Source organism: Carlito syrichta, unplaced genomic scaffold (assembly GCF_000164805.1).
Source record: "Carlito syrichta isolate Samal-C Ts95f unplaced genomic scaffold, Tarsius_syrichta-2.0.1 Scaffold308383, whole genome shotgun sequence".
Taxonomy (NCBI): Eukaryota; Metazoa; Chordata; class Mammalia; order Primates; family Tarsiidae; genus Carlito; species Carlito syrichta.
The window spans coordinates 91548-109843 of record NW_007252479.1 but is presented as its reverse complement, the minus strand read 5'-3'; the positions used below and the strand labels follow the sequence as shown (position 1 = coordinate 109843).

General features: G+C 47.6%; 1 protein-coding gene and 1 pseudogene across 7 annotated transcripts in view; both read right to left on the bottom strand.

The window, feature by feature from the left end:
• Positions 1-807: 807 nt before the first annotated feature.
• LOC103267880 lies at positions 808-5686 on the bottom strand (annotated as a pseudogene).
• Positions 5687-8927: 3241 nt separating this feature from the next.
• The window catches only part of NBR1 (NBR1, autophagy cargo receptor), a 33357-nt gene continuing 23988 nt past the window's right edge, over positions 8928-18296 (bottom strand). For 5 of the 7 annotated variants that reach the window (XM_008065449.1, XM_008065447.1, XM_008065448.1 and 2 more), the window contains 5 exons: positions 17443-17869; positions 15804-15898; positions 15181-15238; positions 14389-14494; positions 8928-9385 (listed from right to left, as the gene is read on the bottom strand). In XM_008065449.1, the coding sequence (XP_008063640.1) occupies positions 9212-9385; positions 14389-14494; positions 15181-15238; positions 15804-15898; positions 17443-17869 (860 nt within the window). In that variant the 3' untranslated portion in view covers positions 8928-9211. The remainder of the gene's footprint in view (positions 9386-14388; positions 14495-15180; positions 15239-15803; positions 15899-17442; positions 17870-18296) is intronic. The other 2 variants (XR_504777.1, XM_021716223.1) reach the window with 2 other exon arrangements.

The following is an 18296-nucleotide window of genomic DNA, read 5'->3' as shown; positions in this document are numbered from 1 at the left end:
TAAACGCCTTTGGCTGTTTTTCCCACGTAGGTCCGGGGGGTACCAGGTGCTGCCTCCCTTCTCCTACTTTGGCTCCTGCTATGAAGAGAATAGTGACACTTGAATAGAGAAGAGAAGCTTTAGCTGAAGAATGGCTCTGTCTTCCTAGGAACCAGGGAAGTCATTACCAAGTCCTGTCACCTCTTCCCCTCTCCATCCATCCTACTTCAAATTCAGCTTTCCCAGCCCACCCATGCTCATATCTCCACCAGGAAGGACAGAGGGCCAGAGGGCCTTGACTGAACTGTCAGAGGGGTGGGGACAAGTTACCAGAGAGAAGCAGGCCATCAACATCATTTTGTCACATGACCAAAGCAGACAGACACAGGAAGAAAAACCTATGGTCCCCTAAAAGGCCTTGGAGATAGCACTGGATGTCCTGGAAGTCATTTTCTTGTCACCGAATGAAAAACTTGAAAAAGGTCCATGTTTTAAAAGCCAGATAAAACCACAGCTTTCTTTACAGACAAAAGGAGGGCCAGCCCCAGCGGAGCTTGGACCAAGGTGTTCAGTACAGAAAGGGAAGGGGCCACTCCAGGGACTCTACAGCACCTCAAGAAAATGTCAGATCAGATTTTCCCAAGACAGGCTGAGGGCAGAATCTGTGGCCCCTGAAAGAACCTGAGGAAATCAGAAGATGTGTGTACAAAGGCATGGGGGTGAGGCTTTTCCTCTAGCAAAGCCGCTACAGTCCTTCCTTGGTCACTATGGAGTTGTGGGATACAGAACGGGCTGGCAGGTGCCTGCAGTGCAGGGACAGCAGACAGATCACAGCAGGTGAGAGATCAGCAGGTGGGGCACCAGTGTGTTTCCGCGGCAGTCCAAATATTCATGGTTCTGGAAGACCAGCTGCTCTGAATGGCTCAGGTAGGAACAAGTCAGGGTGCCCCTGGAGAGGAAGCATATCTCATTGCCATGTCGAGGAAGAGAAAAGCTCTGGGCCTGTTCTGCTCTCTGGGGTTGGGGGGGTGGCTCCCTCCCTCTCCCCTTCTCCCTTCCAAAGTACCCACAACGGCTGCCCCCACCTGTGTTCCGGCAGCTTCCAGACAGTCATGTGACTGTCGCCCCAATAGCTTATAAGCAAGATAAGACCTAGAAAAGGGGCTGGACTTGCTATTCCCAAGAGCCAACAGAGATTCATGGGGTCAACCTGGGTGACTTCCCCTGCCCAAGAGAAAGGGGAGCTGAGGGGAGTCTAAAGTCAGAAGTGGGAGAGGGGATACCAGAGCTCCAAGCCCTACTTACTGGATGTGCAAAAGCACTTGGTGGACTTTGATTATCAGCCAGGTACAGGTAATTTTGCTACGAGAGAGAACACGGAACCTGGTTTCACATGGAGCAGCCTGTCAGAAAGCTCAGAGGATGCTTGGCAGGCTCCAGGTTGCTTGCCCCCCAGATCGTCTCCCTTCCATAGGGCCCCCCCAAGATGTCACTCCAACTTCTTCCCTCCCCCTCTAAGGTAGGCGTGGTTGTCCTGCTGCACTGTCACTCTGACCTATTTGTTTGGCCCAGGTCAGCTCCTCTCTCAGCAGAAAACAAGACATTTATCTTCCTCCGTGACTGAGGATGAAGAGTCCAGGCTATATCCTATAAAGATTAACCTAATTCCAGCCTGTTTTTCATTTCAATCTAGGTCCAAACAGGCAGAGGCTGGGAACCCTGAACCATCGTATATTGATGCCTTAGCCACAAGAAGGCAGGCTAGGTGCTAGCTGCAGAGTCTGCTAAGCAATCAGGATACCTGGCGGCTATTAAATGGGCTTCCAGGCCAGGAAAGAGGCTGAGGGCATGGAGTACTCACTATGTGTTTTCATCCCATATCCTGTTAGCTATTGCATAAAAGATCTGTCAATCAAACAGGCACAGGATTGGCCCCAACTCTGGCTGCCCCCTTCCCATCACCACATGCATCCACACAATTGTGGGCAGGGTTGCCTAGGAGAGAAGAGTCACCTGTTCACTGTCCAAAGGGCCGATGTGTAGGAGGAGGCTATCGGAGACCTGCCCCACCACGAGAGACAGGTGCAGAACCTCGATGGTCAGCTCGGTCACTGTAATGGGTTAGTAGTTCCTGTCGGAGATGTTTAGGACATTCTGGGGATAAAGACAAGGAAAGGGAGAAGTGTGGGTGGCCCATGCTTAGGAGGGAGAAACCAAAGAGCTGCAGAAGCCTGGCTCTCTCACTGTGGGCCTCAGGTGCAGAGGACCAGGACCGGGAGCTACTTGGAGGGGCTCTTAAGGGTGAGGGGTCAGTTCTAAGAGGTTGAGCTGGCTCAGGATCCAGGCTCACACTACACAGCCTCTCTCCTGCCCAGCCGGGGTGTCACAGGCAGCGCCACCCCCACTCGCCCTAAGATGTCTTTTCCTGGCCCTGATTCTGACCCCTTGCTATATAGAGTCTCAATCCTCTGCATCTGTCATGAGTTCATAGTTGCCCCTGCTTCTTCCCAGGCTCCCAGCACCCTTTAGCTACCCGTGCCCAGGGCCAAAACTCCAGACAAAGGCTACAGTCAAGTACTGCTGGAAAAGCGGGGCTGGAGCCCAGGGAACCCACTCACCTCATGTTGAGGTGAATATCAGCCTCATCAAAGGTCACGGTGGAGGAGTGAGGCCAGCGGGCTGCATGGTGATGAACCGGGGAAACAGGAAAAACATGATGGAGACAGTCACCAGGCAGATGAGCACCACCAAGAACACAGCTTCCTGTGGGAAAGCAGGACCTAGGATAGGGAGGAGGAGTCTGAACACCAAGGAAACTTAGGGAGGGGGTTCAGACACTCCTCCCCATACACAAAGCTCCTCTTCTGCACACCGCCCCCACCAACAATTGCACATTTAGCTTCCCAGATGTGGTCCAGGAGTGGGAGGCAGGATTGCTGGCTTCTGCACCCAGCTGTCTGTTCCCATTGACCCAATAACATTGAGCACCCACATAACCTCTCTAAGTCTCAGTCTCCTTGCCTGTATAATGGAGCCAACTGTAAGACCTGATAGAATTTGTTATGGGCTAATGCATGAAAAAAACACTAAATCACAAGTCCTTGCACATGGCAAAAACCCAACAAATGCTAAAGTATTAGTATAAAAGTAAGTCAGCCAGGTGCGATGGCTCATACCTGTATTCCCAACACTTTGGGAGGCTGAGGCGAGAGGACTGCCTGAGCCCACCCATGGGTTCGAGATCAGCCCGGGCAACATGGCAAGACCTCGTCTCTACAATAAATCAAAAAATTAGCCATGCATGGTGGTACATGCCTGTGGTTCCAGCTACTTGGAAGGTTGAGGCAGAAGGATCGCCTGAGCCCAGCAGGTCCAGGCTACGGTGGCCATGAGCAGCATGCCACTGCAACCCAGCCTGTGTGACAGAGTGAGACTCTGACTCCAAAAAAAAAGAAAATGTCAGATGAACCCACATCGTAAACAGGGGCACAGACCCCCTTCCCTGATGAAACCCAGGGCTACCTCTGAGGTTGTGAAGTGTCCCAGAACAGGGAACAGCAGGTTTTCTATCTCTAGTGGGAAGAAAACAAGCAGGTCTGAACTACCTCAGCAAGGGAAATGTTTCAGAAAAATAACTTTCAGCCGGGCTCGGTGGCTCAGCCTGTAATTCCGTGCCTTTGGGATGCTGAGGTGAGTGGATTGCCTGAGCCCGCGGGTTCGAGACCTGCCTGGGCAGCAAGACCTCATCTCTACAATAAATCAAAAAATCAGCCGGGCGTGGTAGCGCATGCCTGTAATTCCGGCTACTCGGAAGGCTGAGGCGGAAGGATCACCGGAGCCCAGCAGGCGAGGCTGCGGTGACCGGGAGCGGCCACTGCACTCCAGTCTGGGCAACAGAGTGAGACTCCAACTCAAAAAAAAAAAAAGAACTTTCCCAGCTGGACGCGGTGGCTCACACCTATAATCCCAGCACTTTGGGAAGTGGAGGCGAGAGGATTGCCTGAGCTCAGGGGTTCAAGGCCAGCCTGAGCAACATGGCAACACCTCATCTCTACAGTAAGTTAAAAAATTAGCCAGCATGGTGGCATGCGCCTGTAGTTCTAGCTACTTGGAAGCCTGAGGTGAAAGGATCACCTGGGCCCAGCAGGTCGAGGCTGCAGTGGCCGTGAGCATGCCACTGCACTCCAGCCCAGGCAACAGAATGAGACTCCGACTCCAAAAAAGGAAAGAAAAATCTTTCCCAAACCAACTACAGTCAAAGCTGCTTGCTAACTCCCTCCTGGGAGGACTTGCAAAGCCAGAAGGCCTGTCCTGGAGCCATGCTCCCTGGAAGTAATGGTGCTCAGGGAAGGCTACCAAGTGTGCCTGGGGCTTCTTAAACCAGGAACATCCATGGAAATAGGAGCTAGTACCCCTGAGTCCAGTGAGGCTCAGGCTTTCGGTGGAAGAACTAATGGGAAAAAAATTAGGGGGGTTCAAAATGGGTAGACAGGTGGAGCAGCCCCCAGTGGCGACAGTGTGTGGAGCTGGGGGAGGAAGAGGGCTTATGTGCGCCTGGGCTTCAGCTTCTGGTCCCCATAGAGGATGAGAGCCACCACCTGCCTCTCCAGCTCTAGAGAGAAGGTGAGAGGAAGGGCCGAGAAGCAGCCATGACAAATATTTCCTGTACCAGTCTCCCAGAAGCACCCCTCTACCCCATAGAGCAATGTCAGAAGCCTGCTGTCTTTGCCCTGGGGCAGGACTTGGAGCACTGGGCTGTGCTCCCAAAGTTGGTAGCTCACCTCTGCCACCTCTAGAATGAAAGTGAGATTTCCATTAACAGGTATGAAGAATCTCTGAACATCACCAGCAAATCAGACATGCCCAGCTTCTTTGCATAAGTAATTTATAACTCCTTGAACTGAATCCTAAGACATACAGCATTGCCCTGGTGCAGTGATGCCCATGCTTCCCTGAGAATCACTACTTCCAGGAAACATGCTCCCCTCCCCTCCAGGGACTGAGGAATACTAGGGCAGGTCTCTTCAGGATCCCAGGGATCATAAATATCTCCCTGTCAGCCTGAGACTGGGGAACCAAGAGCTTGGGGGGAGCTCTAACCCCATTCAAAAAGGCCTAGATAGGCTGGTCCTGGGCCAGCTGACTAAGAGCTTCCCCTGGGTCCCAAGTTACTTCCAGCGCCTTGGACCACTGACCTTGGGGGATCTCGCCACTGCCTTGGGCAGTGGGATAAGTCACAAAGCAAGCACCAGCAACTCCTTCACAAGACCCACAGGAACAAAAAAGCTTGCTAGCCGGGCTCGGCGGCTCAGCCTGTAATCCCGCACCTTTGGGAGGCTGAGGTGAGTGGATTGCCTGATCCCGCAGGTTCGAGACCCGCCTGGGCAGTGAGACCTCATCTCTACAATAAATCAAAAAAATCAGCTGGGCGTGGTAGCACATGCCTGTAATTCCGGCTACTTGGAAGGCTGAGGCGGAAGGATCGCCGGAGCCCAGCAGGTCGAGGCTGCGGTGGCCGGGAGTGGCCACTGCACTCCAGTCTGAGCGACAGAGTGAGACTCCAACTCAAAAAAAAAAAAAAAAAAAGCTTGCTGCTGCAGGTGCTGGAGTAGCTGGTAGCCTTGCTGCCCATGGCTGGATCGGGGGCCAGGATAGCCTTATTCTCATCTTCCTTTTGAGAGCTGAGCTGGGGGAATGTCCCACCCATCCTTTAGGAGGAAATTTTCACAAATGTGAAAAGAGCAAAGTTCAGTGCCAAGCTTGTTTAGCACTGACACCAGATGTAATTTGGGGTTTAAATTCTCTAGATTGGTAAGGATCTCTGCCACAGTTCAAGGAAGCCCAAGCCTAAGGAAGATAGGATATGAAAAATTGAGCAGTTACACAAGACTCAGAAATCTAAATGCATGTCAACTCCTTTCATTATTGTAAGAGAGCTCAACATGCCTTCAAAAAGGAAAACTAAAGAAGTATTTCTCTTTAAGGGACTTCCAGAAGTAAATGGCAGAGCATTTATTTTTTTCCTGGGAAAGTTGCTGAGCTGTTATCCCCCTTCAAAGTAAGGAAGCTGGATAGGGCAGAGATTCTTTGAACTGAGGAGGAAGGGGGCTAGACTGGTGACAGGTGTGGTTGAGAACCCTATTGAAAAAATCCCGGAGCGGGGTTTGGTAGCTCAACCTGTAATCCCAGTGCTCTGGGCAACTTGGCGAGACCTCATCTCTACAATAAATCAAAAATTAGCTGGGCGTGGGAGCGCGTGCCTGTAGTTCCAGCTACTTGGAAGGCTGAGGCGGAAGGATCGCTGAAGCCCAGGAGGTCGAGGCTGCAGTGGCCAGAAGCGTGCCTACTGCACTCCAGTCTGGGTGACAGAATGAGACTTCAACTCAAAAAAAGAAAAGTCCCAGGAGGAGAGAAACATCTTCCTCACTGCTTTCTCAAACCAAGTGAGAAAGCCCGGAAAGGTCACAGTAATTTCAGGGTCTAGCCTTCACTAGGAAGACTCAAGGCTAAATCTGGATTTTCCCCCAATGTCTCAAGGTTGGCATAGTAAGGTGAGCCACACTCAGATCTTCCTGGGCTGGAACAAAGGGAGCCTCACCTGGTTCAGGTCTGGGATTCCGCCTCCTCTCAGCAACAAGAGGGCAGGCTTCTGCAGCACCTCTTAGGGCTGAAGAGGGCCTCTGGCTGGGGAGGATGGGCGGGGGCCCAACCAGCAACTGGTCCCCTTCAGCAGTCCTGGGGAGCAAATGTGGGCACGAGGGTGGTGGGAGCAGAGACCCTGGCCTCCCTGGAGGGCCAAGCTGATTCCCGCTCTACTTGGGGTCTTCGCCATGGGCCCGCCCAGTGGGTGTGGAAGGAAATGGTGTGACTTCACTGGAGGAGGATTTCAAGTCCCACCACCAAGCACCCCGAGAGGCCCTTGGTAGAGATTGGTACTGGGGGGAGGGCTGTGTCGGCGAGGAGGCGGCACAGAAGGCCCCTTGGCCTCCGAAAGGGAAAGCAGGGAAAGGTCTCCGGAGCACCTTACCTCCAGACGACAGCAGCAACAGTAAGCCCAGCCTTTGCAGGGGGCTTTGACTCGACTCCTCGGGACGCTCTGCCCCAACCCCACCCCAGGCCCGCCCCTCCTCCCCAAGGAGCCCAGCCCCCCCACCGCCAACGCAGTGGCCAGAGACGCTCTCCGCTCTTCTAAGGTCACCCGAGGGCCCGGAGGATGCTTCCGCAAGGACCAGCCAGTCGGGGCAGGCGTTTCAAATAACATTTACTTCACCATTTGTAAAATGGTTACGAACAAGCAAAACAGGGCGGATGGCCCGGGCTCCTGGATCTCTACTACAAGATGCTGATGGTCAAGACATGTCCTGCCCGAAATCAACCCAATCACACACACCCTGCTGCTCGGCCTTTTACCCAAAAGCCCCGATAAAAACACTTAAAATAATGAACAGCCTGGTTGGCTTGCAGTTTGAATCCTGGTTTATTTAGTAGCATTCAGGAGTCATAGTGTAAACACCATTACGGCTCATGACAGAATTATTCATTATAAATACCAACCAGGTTAAACAATACCAATTTATCCTTCCTCCCTTTGGACTGGGGTTCAGATTCTTCCTTTCCTGGAAGTCATTTTCATGGATAAAATCTTCAGCGTTTTTTGTTACCTCTTTCTTCACCAACAAGACACTCTTCTGTAACTGAATGAGAACCTGAGTCCCTGAAAGCAAGCTCTTTTCCACTCATCCTGGGTTAACCCAAAACTTTTTTTTAACTAGGGTCGTGCTATATTGACCAAGCTGGTCTTGAACACCAGGCCTCAAGCAATTCTCCCACCTTGGCCTCCCAAAGTGCTAGGATTACAGGTGTGAACCACCACACCTGGCCATATCAAAAATTTTTCAGTGAATTTGCCTCCATCCAAGTTTTGCAAAACACCTGCTGCCTCTTCCTGTTCTATGCTTCTAAGACTGGATAACCTCTGACAGGAAATCACCAGCATTTTCCATGCCTTATACACACTTGCTTGCCCACCCTGAAATTTACTGAGACTCCTTTAGAAGTCTGCCTTTCACTTTTCAAATGTTTCTGTCTCCTCCTCTACTGTAAAATAAGGTCTGCCCTGACATTAAGAAAAAAGGTATCTTAAATTTACTTTTCCCTTTAATTACCAGAAGGCTTTTTTCTCCCCTTCTCTGTAGGATTAGCAAAATATTTCAACACTACCTACTTAAATTTTTTCCCTTAAATAAAAATGTATGCAAAATTACAACAACAGCAACAGACATTGCTCAATAGGTGCTGGTGGATTAATTAGCACTCTCTTCCCTCCCCTTTCATTGAAATGTAGAGATAATGGAAGTTGGTTATTCTTTTATTTATTTATTTTTTTTGAGTCAGAGTCTCACTCTGTTGCCTAGGCTGGAGTGCAGAGGCACACTCATGGCACATGTTGACCTGCTGGGCTCCGGCGATCCTTCTACCTCAGCCTTCCAAGTAGCTGGAACTACAGGCACACACCGTGCCTGGCTAATTTTTGATTTATTGTAGAGAGGAGGTCTCGCCAGGTTGTCTGGGCTGGTCTTGAACCCGTGGGCTCAGGCAATTCTCTCGCCTCGGCCTCCCAAAGTGCTGGGATTACAGGCTGAGCCACCTAGCCCAGCCTGAAGTTGGGTATTCTTAAATGCAGCAGTGGAGTCTTCAAAAAGAAATGGAGCCAATTGCTAAGTTTTGCAGAAAAATGACTCTCCCCTTGAGAAAGGAAGATTAGCAACATTTCTATCGTGCTCTGTGTGTCACTTCAATGCCACATAGCTATGAGGCTTGGGGTAGGTAACAAATTATGACAATCTTGAAAACAACTTCCAAGGTTAATTTCTTTTAAAACCTTGACAATAGAGACTTCCATTAAAAGATTCACATTAACAAAGAAAAAAACTTCAATAAAAGAATGGTTCTATAGGAAGTTCAAGTTACACTCTTTAATGCTCTAAAATGAAGGAGTTTTATCCAAGTCAATTGAAAAACTGTCTTCCTACTATTCATCCAAAGACTAAAGTGAAAATTTAAGTTCTGGTCTTTGATTTGCTCCCCAAAATACTGACAGGCAGTGTCTTGATGGGTTCTATATAGATTCATCAGATTAGAAAACAAGCAAGGGCTTCTACTCCACACCCCAATGATAGACTAAAGATCATCTCTGAGCAGCAGGCAGAGTTATTTAATACAAGGTTACTCCTCAATAGCGGTGGCTGTACCAGTCATTGTTGTTGACCTGAAGAAGTTCTGTCACAACCTGCAGGATGTTATAATTGTGTTTCTTCAGCAGCCTTAGGTTCAGCTGCCTGTCACAGAATCCCATTTCAAAGAGATGGGCCATCAGGGCTGCTGTCTGATCTTCAGAAACTACTGGCTGTGCAGAGACAAGAAAGCAGAACATTTTCTGTATAATTTAAATGTTTATCTTACAAATTTTTATCATCTTCTAAGTCATTCTAGTCTTTCCATATTTATTCAAGTTACTAGATAATTAGACCCAATGGTATGGTACTTGTACACCTGATGCCAATGGGTCATCTCAGGGGTATGGACAGGGAAGGCCCTGCTTTACATTAGGCATGTTTGGACCCAAAGGAGGAGACAAGGGAAACCAGGGAACTCATGAATTGTCCTTAGAACTACAATGCTCGAGAGGGAGCTTACGAAAAAGCATTCTTTGGCCAAATGAAGAAATGAAAATAAGCACTCAAGGCCCTGTGAACAAAAAGGTAACTGTGATGATGGGGCAAGTATGAGCAAGATAAGAGGGAACATTAGTGAAAGATAGTGTGGGATATTTGTCACACACAAAGGGGCTAGACAAAAAATCAGCTTAGAAAATTACAACCTAGGAAGCCTCTTGGCTTTGTTTTTTGTTTTGTTTGGGGGGGGGGTTGCCCCTTAAAGAATAGAAGTGGATCAGGTAAGAGAAAGTCAACATTTACTCAAGCCCTGTTGAACACACACTACCTTCCTAAATCTTCCTAATAACCTTGTTCTATTAGCATCCCCATTTCACACACTGGGAACAGTGAAGCTGTGTAGTAGAAAGATTATTGACTTTGGAGGCAGACAGGTCTTGGCTGAAACCCTAATCTACCATTTACTTACCAAACGTGCTGAGTATCAACCCCCTTACTTATGAGATGAAGACAGATCATACCTCCTACTCTGCAGAGTTGTTGAGAAAGTACATAAAGGTGAAAAAAGTAGGGAAACATGTTGAGCAACATATCCGGCATCTCCCTCTACACCAAATTCTACTGCTCCCTTCATCTAAATTTCAGAATAGATTATCCACCCTCCTTTCCAGGTCAATTCTCCCACATGTACCTTGCTTTGTATCTCATTACTTCTCACCACTTCAGAAATCTTGCTCCATTAATTATGCTGCCTTCATCTTTATCGTGTTAACCTCTTCCACTACTGGCTTACCCATCTCAAGTCTCACTCATCTATAAAAATGCTTCCTCTTGCTCTATGCATCCTAGCTTCTGCCTAGTGCCGCCTGGCTATTTGAAAGTGGGCATATTTGCACTCTCAAATTCCTCACCACCCATTCACACTCCTCTGCAGCATACAACATTATTGACCATGTCCTCCTTAAAACATGCTTCCCATAGAACTCACTCCTCATTCTCCTCCTAGTTCTCAGTTTTCTTTGTAGGATACTCCTTTCCCTGATCCTTAGAGACTGCTTTCTGCCTTCCTAATTTTTCCTAGATAATCTCATCCCATCACATGGCTCCTGCTATAATAAGTATACAAGTGACTCTTAAACTTTATTGGCAAGCCAAAACTCTCCCTCTATATCCATGGGTTCCATACCTATGAATTCAACCAACCATGAATTGAAAATATTCAGGAGGAAAAAAAAGGAACATGTACAGACTTTTCTTTCCTGTCTTATTCCCTAAACAAAACAGTATACATAATAGTATAATAAATGCTATTTACATAGCATTTATTAGGTATTACACCCAATAATATATGTATTGTTATAAAATAATACCCATCAGAGAGTATAAGAAATAATACCCATTAGAGAATATAAGAAATAATACCCATTAGAGAGTATAAGAAATCTAGAGATAATTTAAAGTATACGAAATGGGTTGGGCACACTGGCCTACATCTGTAATCCCAATTCTTTGGGAGGCAGAACTGCTTGAGGCCAGGAGTTCAGGACCAGCCTGGGCAACAAAAAATTTTTTAAATTCGCTGAGTGGCTGGGCTTGGTGGCTCAGTCTGTAATCACAGCACTTTGGGAGGCCGAGGCGAGTGGATTGCCTGAACCCGCGGGTTCGATACCCGCCCGGGCAACTTGGCAAGACCTCATCTCTACAATAAATCAAAAAAATTAGCCAGGCATGGTAGCGCACGCCTGTAGTTCCAGCTACTTGGAAGGTTGAGGAGGAAGGATCACCAGAACCCAGTAGGTTGAGGCTGCGGTGGCTGGGAATGTGCCACTGCACTCCAGTCTGGGTGACAATGAGACTCCAACTCGAAAAACAAAAAAAAAAATTTGCTGAGCAAGGTGGCATGCACTTGTAATTCCAGCTACTTGGGAAGCTGGCTGAGGCAGGAGGATCTCTTGAGCCCAGGAGTTTGAGGCCAAAGTGAGTCATGATTGTGCCACTATGTTCCAGACTGGTCAACAGAATAATAGACAGCATCTTGTCTACATATTTGGTCTTTTTTTGAGTTGGAGTCTCACTCTGTCACCCAGACTGGAGTGCAGTGGCCGCTCCCGGTCACCGCATCTTCGACCTGCTGGGTGCTGGTGATCCTTCCGCCTCAGCCTTCCAAGTAGCTGGAACTACAGGCGCGCGCTACCACGCCCAGCTAATTTTTGATTTTATTGTAGAGATGAGGTCTCACCAAGTTGCCCAGGTGGGTCTCGAACCCGTGGGCTCAGGCAATCCACTCACCTCAGCCTCCCAAAGTGCTGGGATTACAGGCTGAGCCACAGAGCCCGGCTTGGTCTTTTCTTATTCTTCTCCTCCAACCAGATTTTGGGGGGGGGGAGGGGTGTTGAAGTCTCACCCTTGTTGCCTAGGCTGGAGTGCAGTGGCATGCTCATGGCCACTACAGACTCAACCTGCTGGGTTTGGGCAATCCTTCTGCCTCAGCCTTCCAAGTAGCTGGAACTACAGCCGCACACCACTATGCCCAGCTACTTTTTTTATTTTGTGATTTATTGTAGAGATGAGGTCTCACCAAGTTGCCCAGGCTGGTCTCGAATCCCCGGGCTCAGGCAATTCTCTCGGCCTCCCAAAGTGCTGGGATTACAAGCTGAGCCACCGCATGCAGCCGAAACCCTATCTTAAAAAAACTAAAGCATACAAGATGATATACATAGGTTATATGCAAATAGTACACTGTTTTATATAAGGGCCTTGAGTATCTATGGGTTTTAGTATCTATGGGGAGTCCTGGTTACCCAGAGACAACTATATACCCAACTGCACTCCAGGTTATATTTACTTTTATCTGGATATGCCTCAAACCCAACACTGTCCAACAACACTGATCTAATTTTCTTCTACTACTCAAATTCATCCTTCTCCAGCATGTTCCATCTTAATGAATGGTACTGATTGCCTAAAACAGAAACTTATCCATGACTTCTTTTTAGCCACTTAATCATGGGCTCCAAGTTTTGCCATTTCTATCTCTTAATTAGCTCTTCTACCCTTACTTTTCACCAATGGATTCTCATAGGGGTTTCTTTACTGGCTCTACCAGCCTCTACCCTGTAGCATTTGATCTTACTAAAAACAAACCTGATCATGTTAACCACTTCCTTAAAACCTTTCCATAGCTAGGCCCAGTGGCTCATGCCTATAATCCCAACTCTTTGGGAGGCCAAACCAAGAGGACTGCCTGAGCCCAGGGGTTCAAGACCAGCCTGGTCAACTTGACTAGACCTTGTCTCTACAACAAATCAACAAATTAGCAGGCGTGGTGTTATGTGCCTGTAGTTACAGCTACTTGGAAGGCTGAGGCGGAAAGATTCCCTGAGCCCAGCAGGTTGAGACTCTGGTGGCTGTGAATATGCCATGGCACTCCAGCCTGGGCAACAGCGAGACTCTGACTCAAAAACAAAACAAAACCCTTCCATGGAAGACCTTAAAATAAAATCCAAATTCCTTAACACAGCATCTTGTCTACATATTTGGTCTTTTTTTGAGTTGGAGTCTCACTCTGTCACCCAGACTGGAGTGCAGTGGCCGCTCCCGGTCACCGCATCTTCGACCTGCTGGGTGCTGGTGATCCTTCCGCCTCAGCCTTCCAAGTAGCTGGAACTACAGGCGCGCGCTACCATGCCCAGCTAATTTTTTATTTTATTGTAGAGATGAGGTCTCACCAAGTTGCCCAGGTGGGTCTCGAACCCGTGGGCTCAGGCAATCCACTCACCTCAGCCTCCCAAAGTGCTGGGATTACAGGCTGAGCCACAGAGCCCGGCTTGGTCTTTTCTTATTCTCCTCCTCCAACCAGATTCACACACTATTTCCAAGTCTTTTTACTGGCTACTCTGTCTACAATGCCTCCTTTTTTTTTTGAGTTGGAGTCTCACTCTGTCGCCCAGACTGAAGTACAGTGGCACACTCATGGCCACCCCAGCATCAACCTGCTAGGCTTGGGCAATCCTTCCACCTCAGCCTTCCAAGTAGCTGGAACTACAAGCATGTGCTACCACGCCCAGCTGATTTTTTAATTTATTGTAGAGACGAGGTCTCACCAAGATGCCCGGGCTGGTCTTGATCCTGTGAGCTCAGGCAATTCACTCGCCTCAGCCTCACAAAGTGCTGTGATTATAGGCTGAGCCACCGAGCCCAGTCTCCTTTATTTTTAAATTTAAAAAATGGATCAGTAAGACTGCCAGAATACAATGCCCTTTCTGGCCTTCCTTCCTGGTGAACACTTACTTTGTCCTTTAGGACTCAGCTCAGGCATCATCTACCAGGAAGCTTTCCTTGGTCCCACCAAACTGAGACATTCCATCTGTCTGACAGCACTGGCATGTGCTGGTATCATGGTACCACATGGCATCTTCCCTATAACTGTGTCTGTGTACCTCTCTTGTTTCCCATAGTCTTTGGGTAGGACCTGATGTCTTACTCATGTTGTAGTGCCAATACCTGGAATAGCTTTTCTCTACAGAAAGTAGGTGCTCAACAAACATTAGGTACTTCTCCTTTCCTCCCTTAAGTAACTTGGCTAGAGTTATACAGCTAAAAAGTGGCAAAACTGTGGGTTATCTAAAGTTCATACTCTTTCTACAATGCCATGTTCTTCTCCAACACAGACAAGAGGCCACTGCTTTCACTGTGACCTTGAGTTGAGGGTCAGAAAAATAAAACACACACTGACCTGTGCAATGACTGGGGGCCCAGCAAATAGGGCCTTGTATGCAGAGGCAGCCACAGACAAAGCCCCCTTCACCAGTCCTCCAGCAATGCTGCTCCCGTGGTGGTGCCTGTAGAGGAAATCCAGATTATCTCCCCAAACACAACTATCACCTTCTTACAAGACAATCTGGGCTCTAATCCTTGAAAGAAAATGAGATCTCCTTAAGAGAAAAAAAGCAGATGTAAAATGAGAATGTGACTCCTTTCGTATCACTTTTACAGCTACAGATCATGGTTTGATGGAGGGCCCATCTCTACTGGTGCAAGATATGGGCACTGCAGGAAACACACCACTCTGGTTACATGACAGCTTTCAATCCTAGATGAAAATAATCCTGGTCGAGGGCACCCCAGGATATCAACAGTCTGTCTTGCTCAATTATTATCTTAGAGAAAACACTTCTCAATGGAAATGTGATTTTTCTGGACACTGTTTTGAGGAGCAGAGAGGCAGCTAAGAAAAAATTACTCAGGTATACACTGGGCTTGACCTTCCTGCCTCCTCCTCTGGCATTAAGGGTATGGTGAATTTGAGGGAACTCCTTTCTTATCTGGAATGTGAATACTCTTAAATATCAGCTTTAGCCCTTTGTTCAGTGTGTTGCTCAAAAGATTTAGAAGAAATAAGAAGGAATGAGGGCTCTTCCTCTCTACTCTCTGAAGACGAGGACATGCTCTGAGAGGCTCTTTTAAGCAGAAGCAATACTAGGATTATCTACCTGCTTCTGAAAAAGAGACTGCACAAGGTTATTACCTTGAATGGTCATAGCTCTTCTGTCTGCTGTTTACAAGTCCTGATGAGCCTCTGGGCTCTAAAAGCAAAAGAGCTGTTGGTTAGATGCAGCATCCATAAGCACCTAGTGTCTCCTAACTCACAGCAAAGCTATTATTGAGACAGGTGACAATATGATCACAATGTTTGAAATCTTTTAAAACAAGTATTTGGGAAGTTTTGCAGATAGTTTAAGTGGTAAGGAGGAACTGTCCAGAAATGCAATGCAAGATGACTGCTTATTGAACAGAAAAATCAACTGTATAATCCCATCACAGAGATATAGTTTATAGATAAGAAAACAGTCTCACAGGCATCATAAACCTGCTGAATTGCTAGTCAGGAAATGTGGAGATGGGGCTAGAACCTAGACTGGTTTGGCTCCAAAACCTGTGTTCTTTCTACTATAGCACAATGCCTACCTCTATGAGGTCTTACTTAAATATTTAGCCAGAGAACAGAGTAAGAATTTGAAGGAGGAGCAAAGAATGGAAGGCCAAGTTTCTAAAAACTGCCGAGAATCACAAAGATAGAGAGCCTATTTATACCTGGCTTCCATTAGAAAAGAGCAAGGAAAAACAGATAAAGCTCAGGCTTGTCATTACCTCCTCTGATCTGATCAGGGACTGAAGAAACTTCTGGTATGGTAATTGGTAAATCCACTCCTGGGGAACCATGATGCTGTACACAAGGAGGACTCCTTTCAGAAAGACACAATATGGAAAATAAGTTGAAGAGGCACCTATGGCAATGGTGGAGAAACAGTAAACATAACACAATAAGTGCCAAATTCTCTACAGAAGCTTCACATTTCTGATTCAGATCACATGTCTGAATTTAGGGTTCCACCAGAAGAGCTACATTCTACTCCTGGTTTTCTTGATTTGCCACAGCGAAGCTAGAATGCTATCTTCAGTCTGGTCATATCCCTTCCTCCCCTACATCAAGTGGTGTCGATAAAGGGAAATATCTAGCTTTCTGAGAGAATATAGTCAAGGCTCCAGAATTTTCCATACTATTAGGAGAGAGTGATGACTCAGATTGACTCATCAGAGAATTAAAAATAATTTTCAAGGCTGGGTGCATTGGCTCAGGCCTGTAATCCCAACATTTTGGGAGGCAGAGGTAAGAGGATTGCCTGAGTTCAGGGGTTTGATACAAGCCTGGGCAACTTGACTAGACCTCATCTCTACAAGAAAAAAAAAATAAGCTGGGCATGATGGCATGCACCTGTAGTTGCAGCTACTTGGAAGGCTAAGGCAAAGGATCACTTGAGCCTAGCAGGTAGAGGCTGTGGTAGCCATGAGCATGCCATTGCACTCCAGCCTGGGTGACAGAGTGAGACTCCAACTAAAAAAAAAATAGTAATAATTTCTATCTGGTTTTATAGTGTTTTATCCCACAATGGGTCTAACTTCCTATTTATGCTTTCTTTGAGTTAATATGAATTTTTGCTACCTTTACCTAAGAACCAATAGAACAAAGAGGGAGGGTCCAAGGATGTTTGTGCTTAAAAACTGGCTCTCAGTAATCAAAAGATCATTAGAAGTAGACAGACTACACGCAATTAATTAAGATTGACTAGTCGGGCTTGGTGGCTCAGCCTGTAATCCTGCACTTTGGGAGGCTGAGGTGAGTGGATTGCCTAAGCCCGCAGATTCAAGACCCGCCTGGGCAACTTGGCGCGACCTCATCTCTACAATAAATCAAAAAATTAGCCGGGTGTGGTAGCGCGTGCCTGTAGTTCCAGCTACTTGGAAGGCTGAGGCGGAAGGATCGCTGGAGCCCAGCAGGTCGAGGCTGTGGTGGCCGGGAGCAGCCACTGCACTCTAGTCTGAGCGACGGAGACCTCATCTCTACAATAAATCAAAAATTAGCCGGGCATGGTAGTGCGCGCCTGTAGTTCCAGCTACTTGGAAGGCTGAAGCGGAAGGATCGCCAGAGCCCAGCAGGTCGAGACTGCGGTGGCCGGGAGCGTGCCACTGCACTCGTCTGGGCAACAGAGTGAGACTCCAACTCAAAAAAAAAAAAAAAATTAAGATTGACTAAAATTAGTATTTCTTTAATTCCAGAATCCACAAACACCAGGAAATACAACTTTTATTCATCTAACTTCAGACTTTACTATGGAAAATAGTCTCTTCCTGTGCTGATGAAAACACAGGTTTTGAGATCAAGTTGTTTCCTCTCGCTCTTTATTTCAACTCTGAGTAACACCCAAGATGAGAGGGGTGTGGATGGTACCTGGGCAGTGGTGGTAGGAGCCCCACCACCTCTGGGATTAGGGGCGCTGTTTCCAGAGTCTGTGAGGTCATGAGGATGTCATTGATGCTGTGCTCATGTGGCTGTTTCTCCCCTCCAGGGAGTCTCTCCCCAGCCTCTGCTGGTTCCTGCCCAGCCTCAACTCTAGGCTCGCCTTCAGCCACTTGCTCCAGGCCTGGCTGTGAGAGTGCAGAACTGTACATGGAGTCTCCCAGGGGGCGGCTGGTATCAAAGCACTCAGGAAGGATGATGATATAATCCTCTGAGGAAGCAGAAGATTGACTCTGAACTTCATCTTTGAGCTCATCCTCCTCTTCCTCCTCCTCCATGACGACTTCTTCCTCAGCAACATGGACAATCTCCTCCCTCGCATCTCCAAGTGGTCCCGCTTCAGGCAAGGCAAATTTCACTGAAGGATGAAAGCAACCAATTTTAAGATACAAGCTAAAAGCAGCCCCAGTACTATTCTTAGTGGTAAAGCCCCGTGGGATCATGAGCCAGAATTATGAAAGACAGAGAGGGACAAATCAAAGGGAAGAGCTACTGCTGGAGCTATGTCTGTATTCTAAGTTTGAAAACTATGCAAAACCAAACAGAAAAAAACATAGGCAGAAACACCCAGGCTTCCAAGAAGCACTATGAATCTTGAAACGAGAAAGCTTCATCCCTTCTCTTTTCTTCTTTATATAATGGTTAATATACTGAGATAGGGTTTACATCAAAACTGACCTTCCAGCTAACTGTGCTATAAAGAGAGAAAAAGTTAGGTGGTGAGAACTGCAGGACTGTATGCCTACTTTCCTCCTCATCTTTACAAGAGTGATGCAGTCATGGGA